Source organism: Onychomys torridus, chromosome 9, assembly GCF_903995425.1.
Source record: "Onychomys torridus chromosome 9, mOncTor1.1, whole genome shotgun sequence".
Taxonomy (NCBI): domain Eukaryota; kingdom Metazoa; phylum Chordata; class Mammalia; order Rodentia; family Cricetidae; genus Onychomys; species Onychomys torridus.
Window position 1 is genome coordinate 38766468 of NC_050451.1, and position 20005 is coordinate 38786472.

The 20005-nt window shown below is 40.4% G+C and overlaps 1 protein-coding gene across 2 annotated transcripts in view; it reads left to right on the forward strand.

Annotated features, from left to right (window-relative positions):
- Tmem260 (transmembrane protein 260) overlaps nt 1-20005 on the forward strand; it is a 67426-nt gene that overhangs the window by 11338 nt on the left and 36083 nt on the right. For both annotated transcript variants that reach the window (XM_036199077.1, XM_036199075.1), the window contains exons 4-5: nt 16731-16908; nt 18361-18474. In XM_036199077.1, the coding sequence (XP_036054970.1) occupies nt 16855-16908; nt 18361-18474 (168 nt within the window). In that variant the 5' untranslated portion in view covers nt 16731-16854. The remainder of the gene's footprint in view (nt 1-16730; nt 16909-18360; nt 18475-20005) is intronic.

A 20005-nucleotide genomic window follows, 5' to 3' on the forward strand; every position in this document is an offset into this window, starting at 1 on the left:
GATGGGAGTAACTTAGTACCCTCATTTTGTTGATTTTAATTATTGGCATGTTTTGTGTTTCCTTTCTACACTTGTAAAGTTTTAACGGTGTGAAAATGAGGCCACATCTTCCACGTTTCCAGTTGAAAGGACCTTGGTGTTAAGTTAGATTCCTGAGATAGGTGCCTTGGCCTGTGCCATTGGCAGTGATGTGCTGGATAGACGTGGAGTCAGCTTCATTTCTACTCCTGAATGCCGACTACACTGTCCAGACTGAGTAGCAAGCTGAGTTCAAGGTCTTACGTGTTTGCGCATATGACAAGCAAAACCTACTGTGCTTTCACTGGGCCACTGTTTTGAACTCGGCGACCCCTCAGCAGGTGTTGGCCTCTCATTGTGCAAGTTAGTGGACATAGAAGAACAGTGGGAACATGAAAGACTAGCACAGTTCTTTCTTCTAGATAATTCAGGTATGAGATAGTGAAGTACAAAAAAATGATTGTTTCAGATTTTATTTTAGAGCTTTGTTGTATAGCTTTATTTTAGTTAATTGTTTCAGAAAAAAAAATTTGTGGGGGTCAAGGGGGCATGCACCTATGGAGGTCTGAGAACAGCTTGAGGGAATTGGTTCTCTCCCTTCACCACACAGGTCCTGGGGCTCAAACCCAGGTTTTCAGGCTTGGACGAAAGTCCCTTTACCTGCTGAACCCTCTTGCTGGCCTTTAAATCTCAATTCTCATGGAAATTGATTGGTTGCATTTATTATTTATGGAAGCTGTTGATAATCTTATTCCTTCCATTTCGTTTAGTTTTTCCTTTTCGAAGGCTTTAGAAATCCCTCCAATTTTATAAAGTTTTAAATCATGAGAAGATGTGGCGGTTTTCCTTTCAGAGTGTCTGTAGTTAGTGCAGGCCGAGATGGTAGTCTAGACCAACTCTGGAGCAGTGAAGGTGACCTTCGTGTGGTGTTCTCAGGAGTGACAGCACGATTATAAAACATGGGAGAAGGACTGACTTGCACATTTATTAAAGATGGGGGTTATAATTCTTGAGGCCCAGTGGTGCTGGCTAAAGAGCTCCAACTTGATATACCGTGTCATCAGTTCATGCCGTCTGAACTTGGAAATGAGAAGCCTTAGCTCCCCTACTCCCGTCAGACTCCTGACTAGAACTTGACACGTTAGGTACCCTGAGCATATTTGTTACGAGAATGTTGAGTGATACCAAAAGAACAAAGGGTAACAGTACTAAGTGTTTGGTTGCCAAAATCCTACTTTGACCGTTCTTGTAGCCTGGAGAGATGAAAAACATGATGTTGATTATGGGAACAAGCCGGAGAGATAAGAAATGGAAGGATAATAATGACTTATGTGCAGTTGATTGTGTCCTGCTTTAGCACATTTCCTTCCTCTGACCCACTGTGCCTTCTTAGTTATGAGTAAGGAGTGACCCTGACAGTAACTTAGTTACCACTAGTGTCCATCTGCTGCTTCATGGCCTATCTGCTTCCAGTTGTACGTACTTCAAGTAAGGCTCAGTGTAGGTGGAAGCTAGTGTACTCCCCCATAGGGTTCTTGGTATGCAAGTAACATTGAAGTCAAACTCATTCATGAATTTTATGAGGCACATCGAATGTGTGTTTGGAATGAATTTCAGGTTTCTATTATTTGCCTTCTGATTGAGGGTTAGACAAATATGTGACAATATATGAAAATCCATGTAGTGGAAAGAAATGCACATTATCATTGGTAGCAAACCTGTGTCAGTGGTATAAATTAGAACTTCCTGATTTAACCATCATGTCAACAGACGAATACTTTTCTATCAGTCTCATGGACCAAAGGAAGGCAGTTATGTTTTAACCAAAGAATTATGATGCCTACACTTATTAGGATGGACGTTCTTAGCACCATTACAGCTGCTGTACCTCAGTGGAGCATTTCTGCCATTTGCATTACTCAGTGAAAGTGAAAAGACTTAAGCATCCTTCTCGTATTGTCTTTGTATATCTGCCTGTGCTGTACAGTACCACTGTGTTCTCCGAAAATGTGAACCACATGATTTTAGTGATAACCCAAGCAAAAACCAGTCAAGATTCATATATTACAAATATATCACATATTTATAAGAATAAAACAAACTGAGCCTGACAGTGCAGACCTATAATCTGCTCCTCATGAGGATAGGGTAGGAATACAGCAAGTCCGAGACCTGTCTGGGATATAAAGTAAGTTCCAGGCCTATCTGGGAATGTAAAGAGACCTCATTCCCAAAATAAAACTTACAGAGGCCTGGGTATGTAGCTCAGTATATGCAAGACCTTCAGTTCAATCCCCAGTAAAGTCTCTCATGCGCGCGAGCGCGCACACACACACACATACACATGCATGCATAATGCAAGGTAATTTTAAAAGGGCTGCATGTATAACTCAGTGGTGGTTCACTTGTTTACTGTATCTATAACTGTATTTAACTATAAGAATAAAACAAAACATACTTCCATGACTTGAATCCAGTATGTTAAATCATCTGTATCTTTGTTTTTCTTTAATTATTAGTGTGAGACCTTAGAATTAAGTGTACCTCTTCAGCAGTATAAAAACTTGGTTTTGGTTATTGATATTTGGCTACCCTTTACAACATAGTGGTTGTATTTAAATTATCACAGCAGTGGTGTTCAAAGTGTGTGACTTTGAACATAGCTCATAAGGTTTACCTTTCTGTAAGCCAGAGTAAATTCTAAGAATGTGTAGTTCATTTGAAGCAGTACCTTCTTTGACTTCACATTATAAAAAACTGAATTAAGAATGGGAAACATTTCCCGGATAATTAGAGATGTTGAGCAATTCCTTAAATGTCTTTCAGCCATTTGAACTTCCTCTGTGGAGAATTCTCTGTTTAGTTCTATAGCCCATTTCTTAATTGGACTGTTGGGCATTTTGATGTCTAATTTCTTGAGTTCTTTATATATTCTGGATATCAGCCCTCTGTCAGATGTGGGGTTGAAGACCTTTTCCCATTCTGTAGGCTGTTGCTTTGTCTTGTTGACTGTGTCCTTTGCTCTACAAAAGCTTCTCAGTTTCAACAGGTCCCATTGATTGATTGTTTCTCTCAGTGTCTGTGCTACTGGTGTTATATTTAGAAAGTGATCTCCGGTGCCAATGCGTTCAAGAGTACTTCCTACTTTCTCTTCTATCAGGTTCAGAGTAGCTGGATTTATGTTGAGGTCTTTGATCCACTTGGACTTAAGTTTTGTGCACGGTGACAGATATGGATCTATTTGCAGCCTTCTACACATTGACATCCAGTTATGCCAGCACCATTTGTTGAAGAAGCTTTCCTTTTTCCATTGTACATTTTTGGCTTTTTTGTCAAAAATTGTATGTTCATAGGTGTGCGGAATGGAATCAATTCAATTCCATTGGTCCACATGTCGGTTTCTATGCCAGTACCAAGCTGTTTTTATTACAATAGCTCTATAGTAGAGCTTGAGGTCAGGGATCGTGATGCCTCCAGAGATTGTTTTATTGTACAGGATTCTTTTGGCTATCCTGGGTTTTTTTGTTTTTTATATGAAGTTGAGGAAACAGGCTGGGCAGTGGTAGTACATGCCTTTAATCCCAGCACTTGGGCGGCAAAGCCAGGCAGATCTCTGTGAGTTCAAGCCCAGCCTGGGCTACAGAGTAAGGCATCAAAGCTACACAGAGAAACCCTGTCTTGGGGGAGAGGGGGAGAATGGGAAACAGTTTCTTTCATACTGTAGTAACTCATCACAAAATGTTCTTAAGTTAAAGTGGAAAATAGTGTCTGAAGACTGTTTTAAATATCTTAGCTCGTTTACAACCTCACTTTAACTCCTGTCCCTCCTGTTTACAATTGGTATGATCAAGTATCATAAATCATTCATACATGTTTGTATGTCTTTTTTTTTTTTTTACTAATTTTTACTAAATTTTAATTTCAAGACTCTACCTTAGCTGGTTATAACTATTTGCTTTTTGGAAAGATTATTTATACAGATTTGTTCAAGAAAATAAAAGAAATTTTGAGATAGGATTCATAGATTGATTGCCAAGTGCAAACACAGTGGAGTTTTTGAGTGTGTGTGTTTTGTTTTTTTGTATAATGTGTTTGGGTGCTTTTCCTGCGTGTATATCTGTGTACCACATGCATGCAGTGCCTGTGGAGGCCAGAAGGGAGCGTTGGATGACCTGGAACTGGAGGTACAGTTGTTAGCTCCCAGATGGAAGCTGAGAATCAAACTTACGTCCGTTGGAAGAACAGCCAGTGTTCTTTAACTACTGAGCCATCTCTCCAACCCCATAGTGGGGCTTTTGGTTAGTCATTTTTATTATTTTTTTCAATCATCATACTTCATCTATGGATTTGTGACAAATGTTTTGTCTTTATCTAGGAAAATAGTCCTAGCTCATGTGCCATATAGACATTATGGATGGTCCACGACAGCTTGTTTCATTGGCTTAGATCAATCATTTTGTTTGAAAGTCATTCAAATATTAATATCAGATTAGACATCCTCTCTCCTTTCTTTTTTGGTTTGTTTTTTGAGAGGAGGTCTTCTTGCTATGTAGCCCAGACAGACTCTGAACTCACTTTTCTCCTGCCTCCCAAGTACTGGGATTGCAAAAGTGCACCATTGTGCCCAGTTTCCTCCCATGTATATTTGAAAGGAAGACTCCTTAGTAAGAAATTAGGACTGTTAATTCATTGAGCAGTTATTATATATAGAAACATTTATTAATGACATTTTATTCTACTTACATAACAACTCAACTGAAAAAAATGACATGTTGTAGCTTTGTGGGGCAGAAGAGTGTGTTCTGATTCAAGTTTCTTTCTGAAAGAGATTTCAGCTAACTCACCTAATTACTCACAAGACACTTCCTCATTGTGAGCAGTGACAGTTACAGGGCTCAATAATCAAACAGGACAGTGAATTCATTGGAGACTTGAGGGATTCCATAGACTCCTAGAAAGCCTTTTCACACTCAGAACAGATTCTCAGTTACTTTTCTTCTAAAGCACATTTAACAGCACACCCACTTTCAGAAAGTTTCACTGTTAAGAGTTTTGTGGCATCACCTAGAAAACCCTTCTGCACACTTGATAGTCTTCTGTCTCTACTGTGCTGGGCCTTTTTGATGTGGAGTGTTCATTGATATTTGATTCAGTAAAATAGACAATGGGAAAATGGTTGAACTTTGTCCAAACATTGGGAAAATGTAAGGAACTTTTTCCCACATCTCTATGTGAAAGACAGTGTAACTTTGACCTTCTGTATTTATTATTCCCTTGGAAGTAAAGAATAAAACAAGTAATATGAAAACCAAAGTTCTCTTACATAAATATTTCAGTAGTCTTTCCAAAAGAATAAAGATTGAAGTACAGAATGATTAAATCAGTGAGTATTCCTTAGTTTCTAGACTATGTATCTGTATGTACATCATATTAATTTTTTAAAAATCAATGTAGCGAAGAGTGAATCCTTTAATTTTCCACTTGTTGCCAAGGTATCATTTTTATAGTTGTAGAAGACAAATGCAAATAGGGCATCGTTCTTTCTAAGTTTTTAGAATTATTTTTTTTACATGTATGAGTGTTTTGCCTGAATGTATGTATGTGTACCACATGCATGCCTGGTTCCTACCAGGTTTCCACTAATAGGACATTGGATCCCCAGGAACTGGGTTCAGAGTGGTTGTGAGCCTCTTTATGGGTTCTGGGAACGAAACCCACGTCCTCAGCAAGATCAACAAATGTTCTTAGCTACTGAGCTGTCTCTCCAGCCCCCAAGGGTATGATTCCTAGAAGAACAAATTTACCCCAAACCTAAAATACCTCTTGTGTTTAATTATTTGTTTGTTTGTTTGTTTGGTGTGTGCATGCATAGGGATGTCATGGGGTACTCTGCATGTGGAAGTCAGAGGACAACTTGAGGGAGTTAGTTTTCTTTCTACCATGTAAACTACAGGAATCAAATGTAGCTCATCAGTCTTGGCACCAGCTTAACCACTGAGCCATCTTACCAGACCAAGATTTCTTTCTAAATAATGGAATAATTACAAGCTTGATTTGGAAGATATTTTGATGGGAGTATAGCTCAGTGGTAGAGAATTTGCATAGCATATGCAGAGTCCTGGGTTCAATCCCCAGAAGTAAGAGAAGGAAAAAAGAGAATGAAAGAAAAATTGTTGGACTTAGGTTGAGGTAATTAGAACCATTGCCCTTTGGAGCCCATTGGAAGTTTAATGTTTTGTATTAAATATAAAATACACAAACATTTATCTTCAAAAAATTAAGTAGCTTTTCTTCAAACGTATGTGATGTATGTGATGCACTATTATGTTGACATGATTATCTAGTGGTATCAGTAGTACAAAATTTCTTTGGCTTTGTAATACATTGTATAGAGGATCCTAAGTTATCCAACTCTGGTTTTCTTATCTTTTGATTGTTTATAGTAAAAGTTTATATTCCTAAGAATCATTTATTTTTAGAAATATTAAAAACTCTGACTTAATATATTTTAATTATTGACCTCCTGGAGGAAGGGCAACTACCCTACACTAGTCTTAGTAAAAGTCCTTTAGGGAAAACTTAGAAAACCTGGTGCCTTATTGAGTTGTAAATAAAATATACAGTGCGTTAGCCAAGTGAAGGCAAGCTGTCCTTCAGAGAAAGAGACACTGAAGAAACCCAGAGTTGGGGAAACAGCCTGTCTTATAATTTGACTCTAAAATGCTCCCTAATGGTTCATGTGGTGAAGGCCAGCTGATGGACTTTAATTATTTTTAATTAATTTGCTGTTGATAATTTCCTCCATTTATGTAATGTATTTTGATTCCATCCATGCTCCTGTCTCATGTCCTTCCCTCCCCACTCTGAACCCTTTCTTTCCCACTAGTCCTGATGGAAAGCTCTGACATCATCTGTGGCTTATTCCATTGATGGATCATAGTTTGCTGGCATTATCTGTAGGTGATGGGAACCAGGAAGTGAGACCTGGTAGGAGGAAGTAGGTCACTAGACACATGCCTTTGGAGGGGCTGTTTCCTTCTGGCCTCTTCTGGTCTTGCTGCTGCCTGGCTGCCAGATAGCAGCAGCTTTCCATTCCCATGTCCTGCTATGATGTCCTGCTTTTCAGCTTAGCCCAGAAACAGTGGAAAGTGGAGAGCACAGGGGAAAGGAGCAGAGAGAAGGAGAAGGAAGAGAGAAAGAAGGAAGAAGATGCATATAGATCTACACCAAATCACTATAGAACTTAACTATGGCCATGAACTTACATTATGGTTGTGATGGAAGAGGGTTAATTTAAGGGTTAGGTGCCAGCTGATGCGCGATTGAATTTGTTCTGAACCCTTCACTCAGGTGGAGGTGGTGGGTTGGTTTAAGTTCAGGACGATTACTAATAGCTGGAATAGGGCTGTAATGGTATAGATGGAGGGAGATAAGTTTAATAGTGATGGTGGGGGTGTGGCTAAAGAGATTACTCAGCAGTTAAGAGTGTTTGCTGCTCCTGCAGATGGTCCAGGTGCAGTTCTCATACGTGGTAGCTCATAGCTGTCTGTCACTCTAGTTCCAGGCATCTGACATCCTCTTCTGTCCTCCATGGGTATTATGTGTACTTGGTTACATACGTGCATGGCAAACATCATACATGCAAAATAAAAGTAAATAGTTTTAAAGTGGTTAGGACATAAAATTGGCAAGTTGTGAAATGTTCATGAGGGAGAGAGGAAGTGGAAATGTTGACCCTCATTTATCTTATACAACTAAAGTAAATAATGAAAATTTTGAAGATAGACAGTGAAATAGCAGGAGTTGTGGCTGGCAGAGAGGATAAAAGGTTCATTTTGTTCAGGTTGGTATTGACTGACTGTGACATTAAATTTGGGGCAACAGCGGTCAGTTGGTTGTACATAGTTTGGAACTAAGGGGATGAAATATGCTAGGGTATTTTTTTCAGTACATAGTTGTTAGTTGAAATCAAGGTAGCAAACAAAACCAGTCCAACTGAATAAAGTGAGAAGAGACATCACCTAAGTAGATGGGCAGCAGCGGCACACACCTTTAATCTCAGCACTTGGAAGGCAGAGCCAGGCGGATCTCTGAGTTTGAGGCCAGCCTGATCTACAGATCAAGATTTAGGACAGGCACCAAAACTACACAGAGAAACCCTGTCTCAAAGAAAGAAAGAAAGAAACAAAAAAACAAGCCCCAGAAATCACCTAGGCATGAAGAGAATGGAATTATGGCAAATGTATGTCAGTGTTGAGTTCATGGAAAAACTAGAAACATTGAGATACAACACCAAGGGAGGATCTAAAACTACACAAGGGAGCAGGGCAGTGTGGGGTCCCAGAAATCAGCCTGATAGAGTGTGCCTGAAGAGTTATCACAGCAACGACAGCACTGGAGAGGTCCAGAAAGCCTGCTGCCGTTGGGGTTGCCAGTGGGAGCTGTTTTTGTAGCGTACTGAGTGTGAAAGAAGAACACCGCAGATGTGAGAGTGGGAGACTACTGCTGAGCCCAGTCCTGAAGTGACTTCCTGAATGCATCCTGAGGTCAGAGTGCTTTTCAGGTGTTTACCTCTGTTGTCCTGTGGTGAGATGAAGCCCATCAGGAAGTGCTGAGGTTTCAGCCTGTAATGAGCCGGCTGCCCTGCAGAAGCAGTGAAGGAGTCCATCTCCAAAGCCTGTAGAGAGTCCTCATCCTTAACTTGACTGGCTTGCCAGCAGAGATCTCTGACTCTACTTGCCTCGCGCTGGAGAAAGCCCATCTCTTTCACAGCCACATGAGCCTTGGCTTTCAGGACAAATGTTAATTTTAATGAAAATCCTAGAAATTTGAGAATTGCCTTGTTAGACTTTTCTATCCTTGGATGCCTTCAGCAAGAATCCAGTTTTTAATAACTGGCCTACTCCATCCGGCCTCTGACAATCAGATAGCTTCTTTTGCAACAGGACTTTTGCTTCCTGGCATACTTTAGCTTTCAGTTGGCCCGTTTCTCTCATGCCCTTTGCTCTCATGACTGCCTTTACCTCCTCCCTTCACCAAACAGGTTTCCATCTTCTCCCTTCTCTACTTGAACTCTGTCCTTGTCCGTCTGCTCTTCCTTTCCAGGCTGGTACAGTGCTGCTACTCCATAGGCATAGGCTTGGTAGTCTCCAAACTCAGCTGCAATTCACTTTGTCACTGTGACAAAGCCTGTGTTCAGCTGGGGATGGAGCTTCCCAACACTTAAGAGTGTGCATGTGGGGTTGGGGGTTTAGCTCAGTGGTAGAGCGCTTGCCTGGCAAGCACAAGGCCCTGGGTTTGATCCTCAGCTCTGGCGCAAAAAAGAAAAAAAAGAGTGTGCATGTGTGAGCAGAGGGTAGGGGAGTCCTGTATGTATCACTCCTGAGTGCTGACATTTCTCACAGCAGGTATGTCAAATTACCCCCTTTTCTTAATCTACCATTTTATGAATGCTGCAAAATTATGCAGTCAGTAATGCTGATTCTGAATCTTAGCATTAAAAATGGTGTTAAAATATGTGCATTTTAGGGTAAATTCAGAATTTGATTCATAAAATGTTATTGAAATCAAAGAAATGTATATAATATGGTTCAGCTGACATAGATTATTTTGTGAAAAATGAAATTAATAGTCAATGATAAGTCCTCCAAAATGGTTACTATTCTACGCTTTTCCCCTTTGATTTTTTTTTTTTTTTTTTTTTTTTTTTTGAGAGGTGGTCTTGCTGTGCAGCTCAGGCTGGCCTGGAACTAACTGTAGAGCCCAGGTGGCCTCGTAAGTCATGACTCTCTTGCCTCGGCTTCCTGAGTGCTGGGATTATAGGCCTCTTCCATCATGCCTGGCATATTCTGTGTTGGAATATGTATAGAAATAATTAAAGAGACTTTAAAAGCTAGATGTGGTTGTATATGTAATCCCAGCACTTAGGAATCTGAGGCAGGAAAATCACAGATTCAAAGGCCAATGTGAGCTACATGACAGCCTGTTTGGAAAAGAAAAAAGAGTCCAATAATTTTATGGCCATCCATATGACTTCCTGCCCTTCAGCATGCTCTTCCTGTCTCTGCTTTCCACAATTTTCTCACAGTTGCACTGAAAACAGTGGCAGTTGTTTATAAAAGGGGGGAGAGGCATGTCTGGTTGAGATTCTTGGTTGTAAGCAATTGACGCCTTTAATCCCAGCACTCAGGAGGCAGAGCCAGGCGGATCTCTGTGAGTTTGAGTCCAGCCTAGTCTACAGAGCACTATCTAGGACAGCCTCCAAAGCTACACAGAGAAACCCTGTCTCAAAAAACCAAAAAAAAAAAAAAAAAAAAAAAAAAAAGAAAGAAAGAAAGAAAGAAAAGAGAAAGAAAGAAAAGAGAAAGTGGACTGAAAGCTGTCAACAGAGATTTGGAATATGTTTGGTCTGTCTTAATAGTATGTTTTTTGATGTAATGGAAACAAACACAATTCTATTAACTATCGAAACTTCATTCTAGCTCATTCCTCATTCCAGAAGGTACTAAACCCAAACACTCGTCTTTGTATTTATTAGGCTGCTCTGCTATGGTGTTAACCCTGGTCCAGCCATCAGTTACCACAAGACTTTATAAAATAACCTAACCTATCTGGGCCCCAGTGTCTCTGTTTGAAAAGGGAAATGATAGAACTTTAAACACGTTGTAAATATGGCATAAACTGATGGACTTCATAGGCACAGTTTCCCCGCAGGTAGAGCGTCTGTTTTGATCTTACTGACCCTTACTTATTGCTCTCTTCTGCTCCCCACCCAGCTTTCAAGTAGTCCCCTCTAGTGTCCAGTCTTTTTTTTTTAAACTAATTAATTTGTTTTTTCAAGACAGGGTTTCTCTTTGTAGCCCTGGCTGTCCTGGAATTTGTTTTGTAGACCAGACTGGTCTTGAACTCAGAGATCTGCTTGCTTCTGCCTCCTGAGTGCTGGGATTAAAATACTGGGCATGTGTACCATCATGCCCAGCTGTCTTTTATTTTTTAAGTCTAAAATTCTATGTAAGAAAAAAATGTGGTATTTATATTTATGGACTTGATTTATTTTTGTATAACATAGTGACCCTAGTCCAACATTTTTTCTGCAAGAACATCATTTTATTCTTGTTTACAGTTGATATATACTTGTTGTGTACATGAGCCATATTTTTATCACTCATATAATGTAGGCTGATTCCATAGCTTAGGTGTTTGCAGGGGCCTCAGACTTTGACTTCTGTGCTACTTCTAGTTTGAGGTTTTGAGGAATGTCCGTACATTTTCCATAGTGACTACTAATTTACATTCGTATCTCCTCCTCCATCCTCCAGTGTCTGTTGTTGTTATAGTATATAGAGACCTCCTCCTCCATCCTCCAGTGACTGTTGTTGTTATAGTATATAGAGACCTCCTCCTCCATCCTCCAGTGACTGTTGTTGTTATTATTATGGTATATAGAGACCTCCTCCTCCATCCTCCAGTGACTGTTGTTGTTATAGTATATAGAGAGCCTCCTCCTCCATCCTCCAGTGACTGTTGTTATTATAGTATATAGAGACCTCCTCCTCCATCCTCCAGTGACTATTGTTATAGTATATAGAGAGCCTCCTCCTCTATCCTCCAGTGACTGTTGTTGTTATAGTATATAGAGACCTCCTCCTCCATCCTCCAGTGTCTGTTGTTATTATAGTATATAGAGACCTCCTCCTCCATCCTCCAGTGTCTGTTGTTGTTATAGTATATAGAGAGCTCCTCCTGCATCCTCCAGTGACTGTTGTTGTTATAGTATATAGAGACCTCCTCCTCCATCCTCCAGTGTCTGTTGTTATTATAGTATATAGAGACCTCCTCCTCCATCCTCCAGTGTCTGTTGTTGTTATAGTATATAGAGAGCTCCTCCTCCATCCTCCAGTGACTGTTGTTGTTATAGTATATAGAGACCTCCTCCTCCTCCATCCTCCAGTGTCTGTTGTTGTTATAGTATATACAGAGCTCCTCCTCCATCCTCCAGTGACTGTTGTTGTTATAGTATATAGAGACCTCCTCCTCCATCCTCCAGTGACTGTTGTTGTTATTATTATGGTATATAGAGACCTCCTCCTCCATCCTCCAGTGACTGTTGTTATAGTATATAGAGACCTCCTCCTCCATCCTCCAGTGACTGTTGTTGTTATAGTATATACAGAGCTCCTCCTCCATCCTCCAGTGACTGTTGTTATTATAGTATATAGAGACCTCCTCCTCCATCCTCCAGTGTCTGTTGTTGTTATAGTATATAGAGACCTCCTCCTCCTCCATCCTCCAGTGTCTGTTGTTGTTATAGTATATACAGAGCTCCTCCTCCATCCTCCAGTGACTGTTGTTGTTTAAGAGCCTCCTCCTCCATCCTCCAGTGACTGTTGTTATTATAGTATATAGAGACCTCCTCCTCGATCCTCCAGTGTCTGTTGTTATTATAGTATATAGAGACCTCCTCCTCCATCCTCCAGTGTCTGTTGTTATTATAGTATATAGAGACCTCCTCCTCCATCCTCCAGTGACTGTTGTTATAGTATATAGAGACCTCCTCCTCCATCCTCCAGTGACTGTTGTTGTTATAGTATATACAGAGCTCCTCCTCCATCCTCCAGTGACTGTTGTTATTATAGTATATAGAGACCTCCTCCTCCATCCTCCAGTGACTGTTGTTATTATAGTATATAGAGACCTCCTCCTCCTCCATCCTCCAGTGTCTGTTGTTGTTATAGTATATACAGAGCTCCTCCTCCATCCTCCAGTGACTGTTGTTGTTATAGTATATAGAGACCTCCTCCTCCATCCTCCAGTGTCTGTTGTTGTTATTATTATGGTATATAGAGACCTCCTCCTCCATCCTCCAGTGTCTGTTGTTGTTATAGTATATAGAGAGCTCCTCCTCCATCCTCCAGTGACTGTTGTTGTTATAGTATAGAGAGAGCCTCCTCCTCCATCCTCCAGTGACTGTTGTTATTATAGTGTATAGAGACCTCCTCCTCGATCCTCCAGTGTCTGTTGTTATTATAGTATATAGAGACCTCCTCCTCCATCCTCCAGTGTCTATTGTTATTATAGTATATAGAGACCTCCTCCTCCATCCTCCAGTGTCTGTTGTTCTTTTTATTATAGGCACAATGACCAGGTGAGATGAAATCTCAATTTAATCTTGATCTATACTTTGCAACTGGCAAAAAAAATGGTGAACTTTTTCATAATATATTGACATTTGTACTTCTTCATTTAAGGATCTCTCATTCACTTGCCCACTTATTGATTGGTATCTAGAATATACAAAGAACTTTTAAGAAATGAATTTGTTTCACACTTATTCTATTCTTTGAATCTGTCATTTCTCTCAGGATGCTAATTTATATCTTAAGTCAAGGAAGAATGCTGTGTCTTATGACAACTTTCCAAAATTGAATTGATAGATGATACTAAGTTCCATGTTAGAAATAAAGCCAGCTGTAGTGATGCACATCTATAATCCCAGCAGTCAGGCGATGGAGGCAGGAGGATTATAGTGAGTTTGAGGTTAACCTGGGCTACATAGTGAGACACTGTTTCAAAAAATAAAACCCAGAAATACTTTTAAGGCTAATTCACTCTCTCCTTGTTTCCTTTGTGTGCTTGGAGTTGGGTGCTTCTAATATAAATGCAGACAGTTAGAGATAGAGGTAGTCAGAGATGGACCAGAACCTTGAGAATTGAAGAGAAGTTTGAGGAAAGAGAGGGTATGAATGTAGAGGGAGAAGATGGTGGACATTGTATTTATGGGTACAACATGAGCCCCAACGTGTGCTGAGAATGGCATGTCACGTTAGGGAGTTTTAAGGCACACCTAGTCAGCACAGGTCATAGTACTGGTATTAGCAAAGGATGGGTCCAGTTTATTGGAAGAGTGGATACAGGCTGGTTTGTTTCTGACAACATACAAACACCAAAGAGTTTGGAAGTTGGGTCCTGAAGGGTATGTTTCTAAGGAAATTTAATATAATAAGTTGCAGAATAGATTGGAAAACAGAAGACAAGCTAAGGAAGTATTCAATGATTGGGTCTGGATTCAACAATTCACGCTCTTGCAGACCCTCCTCTTTCTCGACAGTTGGACACCTGGAGCTCCACCTGGGGCCTGGCTGAGGATCTTTGCATCCACTTCCACCAGTTATTGGACGAGAGTTCCAGCACGACAGTTAGGGTATTTAGTCATCTGATCACCGGACTAGGTCAGATCAGGCTTTCTCTCGACCATTGCCAGCAGTCTATAGAGGATGTATCATTGTGGATTTTGGGGTACAAGATTGCAAAAAACACAGGGACAAATAGCCAAACGAATAGAAGCACATGAATTATGAACCAAAGGCTGTGGAGCCCCCAGCTGGATCAGGCCCTCTGGATAAGTGAGACAATTGAATAGCTTGATCTGCTTGGGAGGCACCCAGTCTGTGGGACCAAGACCTGTCCTTAGTGCATGAGCTGGCTGTTCGAAACCTTGGGCTTACACAGGGACACTTTGCTCAGTCTGGAAGGAGGTGACAGGACCTGCCTGTACTGAATCCACCAGGTTTAAATGAATCCTCAGGGGAGTCTTGATCCTGGAGGACATGGGAATGGAGGGGAGGGGCTGGGGGGAAGGTGGGAGTGGGGACGGGAGGGGGGAGGACAGAGGAACCCATGGCTGATGTATAAAATTTAAAACACATAATAATAAATAAAAATTAAAAAAAATGCTTAGGTCTGAAGCAGTAGAAATTCAATCCAAAAGTAGAGAACAGATAGGAAACTCATTGAAAAGGAAGAAGTAACTTTGTGTGTTGAATCAGGATCTCTGGGAAAGTGAGAAACTCTGAGCAACATGGGAAGTTTCTCTATCTCTCTCTCTCTCTCTCTCTCTCTCTCTCTCTCTCTCTCTCTTTTAAATTTTTTTTGAAACAGGGTTTCTCTGTGTATCTCTGGCTGTCCTGGAACTTACCCTGTACACCAGGCTGGCCTTGAACTCACAGAGATCCACTTGTCTCTGCCTCCTGAGTACTGGAATTAAAGGTGTGCACCACTAGTGCTTGGTGGGAATTCTGCTTTTTATAAGAGAAAGAACAGAAATCAATCCCAAATAGAAATTGGAAAACAAGTTTGATGAGAGTAGATTTTATTTCTTATTTTTGGTTCTGTGTGTCAAACTTGGGGCTTTGTGCAGACTAAGCATGTGTTCTATCACTGAACTAAATCCCAGGCCCCTATGATATTGACATTTTTTAAAAGATTGATTTATTATTTATGTTTTATGTGTTTGAGTGTTTTGCCTGCATTATTGGTATACCATGTGCATGCAGTGCCTGAGGAGGCCAGAAGAGGGCATTGGGTACCCTGCATCTGATCCTTTGGAACTGGAGTTGAGATGGTTGTGAGCAGCCTTGTGGGTGCTGGGAACTGAATCTGGGTCCTCTGGAAGAACAGTAAGCACTCTTAACCACTGAGCCATCTTTCCAGCTCCCATGTCGACAATTTTATTTAACTATTTTTCTAAAGTGGTTCATTAAAATTACTTCATAGTTTTTATATATATATATTTTTTTTTTTTTTTTTTTTTTCAAGACAGTGTTTCTCTGTGTAGCCTAGGCTGTCTTGGAATTTACTCTGTAGACCAGGCTGGCCTTGAACTCAGAAATGCATCTGTCTCTGCCTCCTTGTGCTGGGATTAAAAGCATGTGCCACCACTACCTGGCTACTTCATAATTTTTGTACAAAACAAGATATCTGAAAACTAATGGCTTAGAGGAATTGCCATCATAATTGTTAGACCTAATAATGGTTACTGGATTTCCTAATACAGTTGAAATACTCCGTAATGGTTAATTGATTGCCTAATATTGTTGAAAAACTCAGTGAATTACTGCATTTCCAAAACTCCTGAAGTATTCAGTAGTTGTTTTAATCTTTGTAGTTGTAGATTTCTAGCAAAGTGGGAATTGTTCTGGCCTGGTGTGCTCTGGTGTTTCGGGTTATCTTACTGATCACAAGTCATATCCCTGAATTGGGATGCAGAGTGCCCATGGAGTCGCTGCATAGCTCTTACTGGCATTTAGTGAGCAGGTCCAAGTGTAGCATTTCATTCCTTGTGTTTCTTGAAATTGACGTTTCCATATGCCTCTTGAGAAAAATAGAATTAATCTTCACATTTGTCTAAAGTAAACAGTTCGAAATTAAGAACATCGCCGTATAAGATCTTAACACCATCAAGTACTTTGACCAAGACCTCCTTGGTCTCACTGAGAGGTAAGGTAGAAGGCCCTAGGATCCAACATGCATGAGATATGCAAATTGAAGGTTCCCGAATAGGTGTCTTGCCATTTCATTAGCTTTACAGTTAAGTGCATCTCAATTTCAGCTATGCTGTCTTTCTTTGTAGGTGTTCAGGAAAATTACAGGTTCATCTGTAGCTGCTATCTATCTCTTCAGGTTTTCTGACCTGGCTCCAGTCCTGGAGTTTGATCTGAGAACTAAACCTCATTCTGTCTATATAGGCTTGTTGATTTGGTAACATGTGGGCCTCCTAACTAAAATCTGTTGGAATTATATGAAGAATGTGTTGGTTATAGTTGTTGGGAGAGGGCTGGGTGACTGTCATAATTTCTGCTGGTGGAGTTTCTGAAAGAAAAATCAAGTCAGCTCCTTTTGTTGGGAAAGAGATTTCATGTTATCTATGTTTGCAGGCTTTCTGGCTCACATGCTGGAGGAGTCCTTGCTGCGGGGGTGTTTTCATTTTCTCGTCTAACATGGCAGTGGTCCACAGCAGCCGAGGTGTTTAGCTTAAACAATCTGTTTGTGGGGCTGCTCATGGCGCTTACTGTGCGTTTTGAGGAGGCGGCAGTCGCAAAGGAAAGATCAAAGGTAAGCTGTTTTGATCAAAGTGAAATCAGTTTTGTTTCAATTTTTAGACAGAAATGTGTTTCTCTTTAACTTTGGTTTAGACGCATTTATCTATTCTGATCCCTCTAGGGTAGTCTGGGCAGGTGGGGAGACTGACCTCGGTCCTTTGTTAGGAGTGGCGGCTTGCAAGCATGGCACGTCCCCCTTCTAGAGTTCAGAAGGTTTGGGAGGATGGGAATTAGGAAATTTTTAGTGCGTCCTGAAAGAGGGATGGGGTTGGTTCATACATATATAGTTTGTGTGTGTGTGTGTGTGTGTGTGTGTGTGTGTGTGTGTGTGTGTTTTGTAGGTCAAGCTGTGAGTGAACCTCCTTAAGATATATACTATGGTACTACATTGATTTCTCACTAATCACAGGGAAGATCACAGTTATAAATTATTTTTAGCCAGAAGAAAAGCATGAAATGTAAAAACCCAAGTTGCTCAAGTTGTTCAGAGGAGGTCACTGCCACAGTCATCTCAAGTGTGAAAGAGCCTTCTCTTCTGGGCCCTTACGTCTCAGAAGGGTAATATCTTCCTAGTCCAGGCCACCTTGTTGTTAGAGTCAGAAACCAAAGAGACCATGGTTTATTTGTGGTTCTCATAAATCTCCAATGCTAGTAGAATGTTTTTTTAATGACCCTCTCTTCTGATTGTGTCAAAGAAAAGGAAAAAACATGATATATACGTGCCGTGTCCTTGTTAAGGGACATAAGCAGACTGTCTTGGATTCAGTCATAGGGACCATGGTAGCAGACTTAACTCCAAATATAAAGAAAAGTAGAAATTTCTAACCAAGGAGCCAGCAGGGAAACAGTGAAAGATTACTGCCAGGAAACGTAAGGATAAGGGGGGATTTGAGCCAACCCAAATGCACAAGATTCTTGGGAGGGAGCAGGCCCTTGATGAGATGTGGAGCTGTGATGGGATGTGTAGGTGCGGAGCTCAGTATCTGCAGAGTGGTTGGACATTGGAGAGGAGATTGAAGGAGCCTGACTCCAGTGTGGTCAAAGAGAGAATCTTTACCAATTATGAAACAACTGTGTGTTCAATAACAACTAAAAGCCCCTCCGAGATCACCAGAGTTCTAAATAAAATTGTATTAATTAGTAGGGGGAAAGTCAAGCAGAATTGCTGAACTTCATTGACAGATTTCAGTTAGGAATTATACAGTATCCCATCATAGTAAGGGGCTTCCCAGGAGTCAGTTTGAAGATAGTCTTAAGGTCAAACTGTAGGGTTTTATGAGAATGGGGAAAATTACCCAGAACTACTGCTGATAAACATTAGTGACTATGAATGTGGTTGTTTGCATCTCAGGGCTTGGTGTTAGTCTGGCCTGGCATGCCAAGCCTTCATAGGTGCATCGGGGCTTTTTACTGTTACGTTTAGAGTTTTAGGGCAAGCTTTGACTAGTGTTTCTTTGCTTCTCAGGTAGCAGTCACTGGTGCTTTCTGCTGTGGTCTTAGCTTATGTAACCAGCACACAATAGTACTCTATGTTTTATGCATAATACCCTGGATTCTCTTCCGGCTTTGGAAAGAAAAGGTAGGAGTTTTTTTAATTATAAAAATTAAAATTCATACTATTTCATATAGGTTCAATTCAGCACTTGTATTATCTGAAAAAGTTAGGGCTTTAATGTTTCTTGAGTTTTATGTAAAGCATAAATGACCTAAGGCTTTAATGATATTGACTTTAAAAAGAGGATTTACAGAATTATGCAATATTGATTGTGGTGGCATCTGGCTGACTTCATAATTTTCCTCACGATTCTTGACAGCACGTCAGTGGGAAGAGGCAGAAGGGACTGAGAGCAGCAATATCCAGTTTCCTAAATGTTTTTCTTGCACGTCCTAAGATTCGAGGCAGTCAAGCACCACCGCTTTATTCCTTCATTCAAGCGTTGAGTGTTGTCTGTGCTGGAGACTGTCCCAACAGACAGCATCGCTGCTGACGTGAACTCCGTGAAGTTGGGAATGATAGTCCTGTTTCCTCAGAATCTGTAGAATTCCTCCTTCTAATCGAAAACTGCTCATGTCCCTTTTATCTTTCTCTGGAAGAAAACAGTAATGTTAATTAAAATGACAGAGAGAAGCAATGCAGAATTTTCTTTGTTAGACACTGGGAGATTCAGGTAGGAAAAGGCAGCGAGTGAGTTAGTCATAGACTGTGGGAGATAAATGTCCTTAATTCTCTCTGAGTTCTTCTAGAGCTGGAGCCTATTTGTAAAGCAGTACTGGGTGGTCACTTTATTGGTTCTTTGTTAACAAACTTAGTGATATTTATCTCCCATTATTTGTTAATTATGCTCAACTACAATTGGAATTATACTAGAAAACACATAAAGCATATAATAAAATTATTAGGAAATAAGGAAATAATTATACTAAAGCTTTAAATAATTGTATTTACTATGCTTTAGCACATCTTAGTAACGAAGCAAAAAAAGGGTAATGTGGAGATTATAAAACTCTTATTATGTGATTATGAAAAGGAAACAATAGTTCACAAAGAACAACTTTTTCGTAGAATTTAGTTTGGTGATGTCAATCATATAAGTCCTTACATGGGGGACATTAAACAGCTTAACCAGCAGCTTGTTTTTAGATTGTTATTTACTGATGTTTGGTTCTCTGACCTAAGGTCTCTGTGCTTAAAAGTGGTTTAATAGAGTATGCAGAAAGTTCTTTATGTAAGTCTTGGATAATAGATGAAGACGTAACTAGATGTGACAGTGCATGCTTGTAATCTCAACATTCAGGAGTCTGAGCAGAAGGTTGGAGAGCCTGAGGCCAATCTAAGCTACACAGAGAGTTTGAAGCCAGCTAGGTTTATATCCCAAAATATATGAATTTAAGAGAAAGAGTTAACATTAAAAAGTATAATTCGCCAAAGGCTTTTGTATGGCATATAAAACTGAGGCAGCACACATGCTTTTTCCTGAATCAGTGGGTACTGGATGGGGTAGACAGGCAGCCCAGCCTGCTCTAGTTTCAGATTTCTGACCTCAGCAGAGTCAGGTTTATTTTATGGAGACCACCAGCTGATTGATTTGAAGACAAGCCACATAATTTAT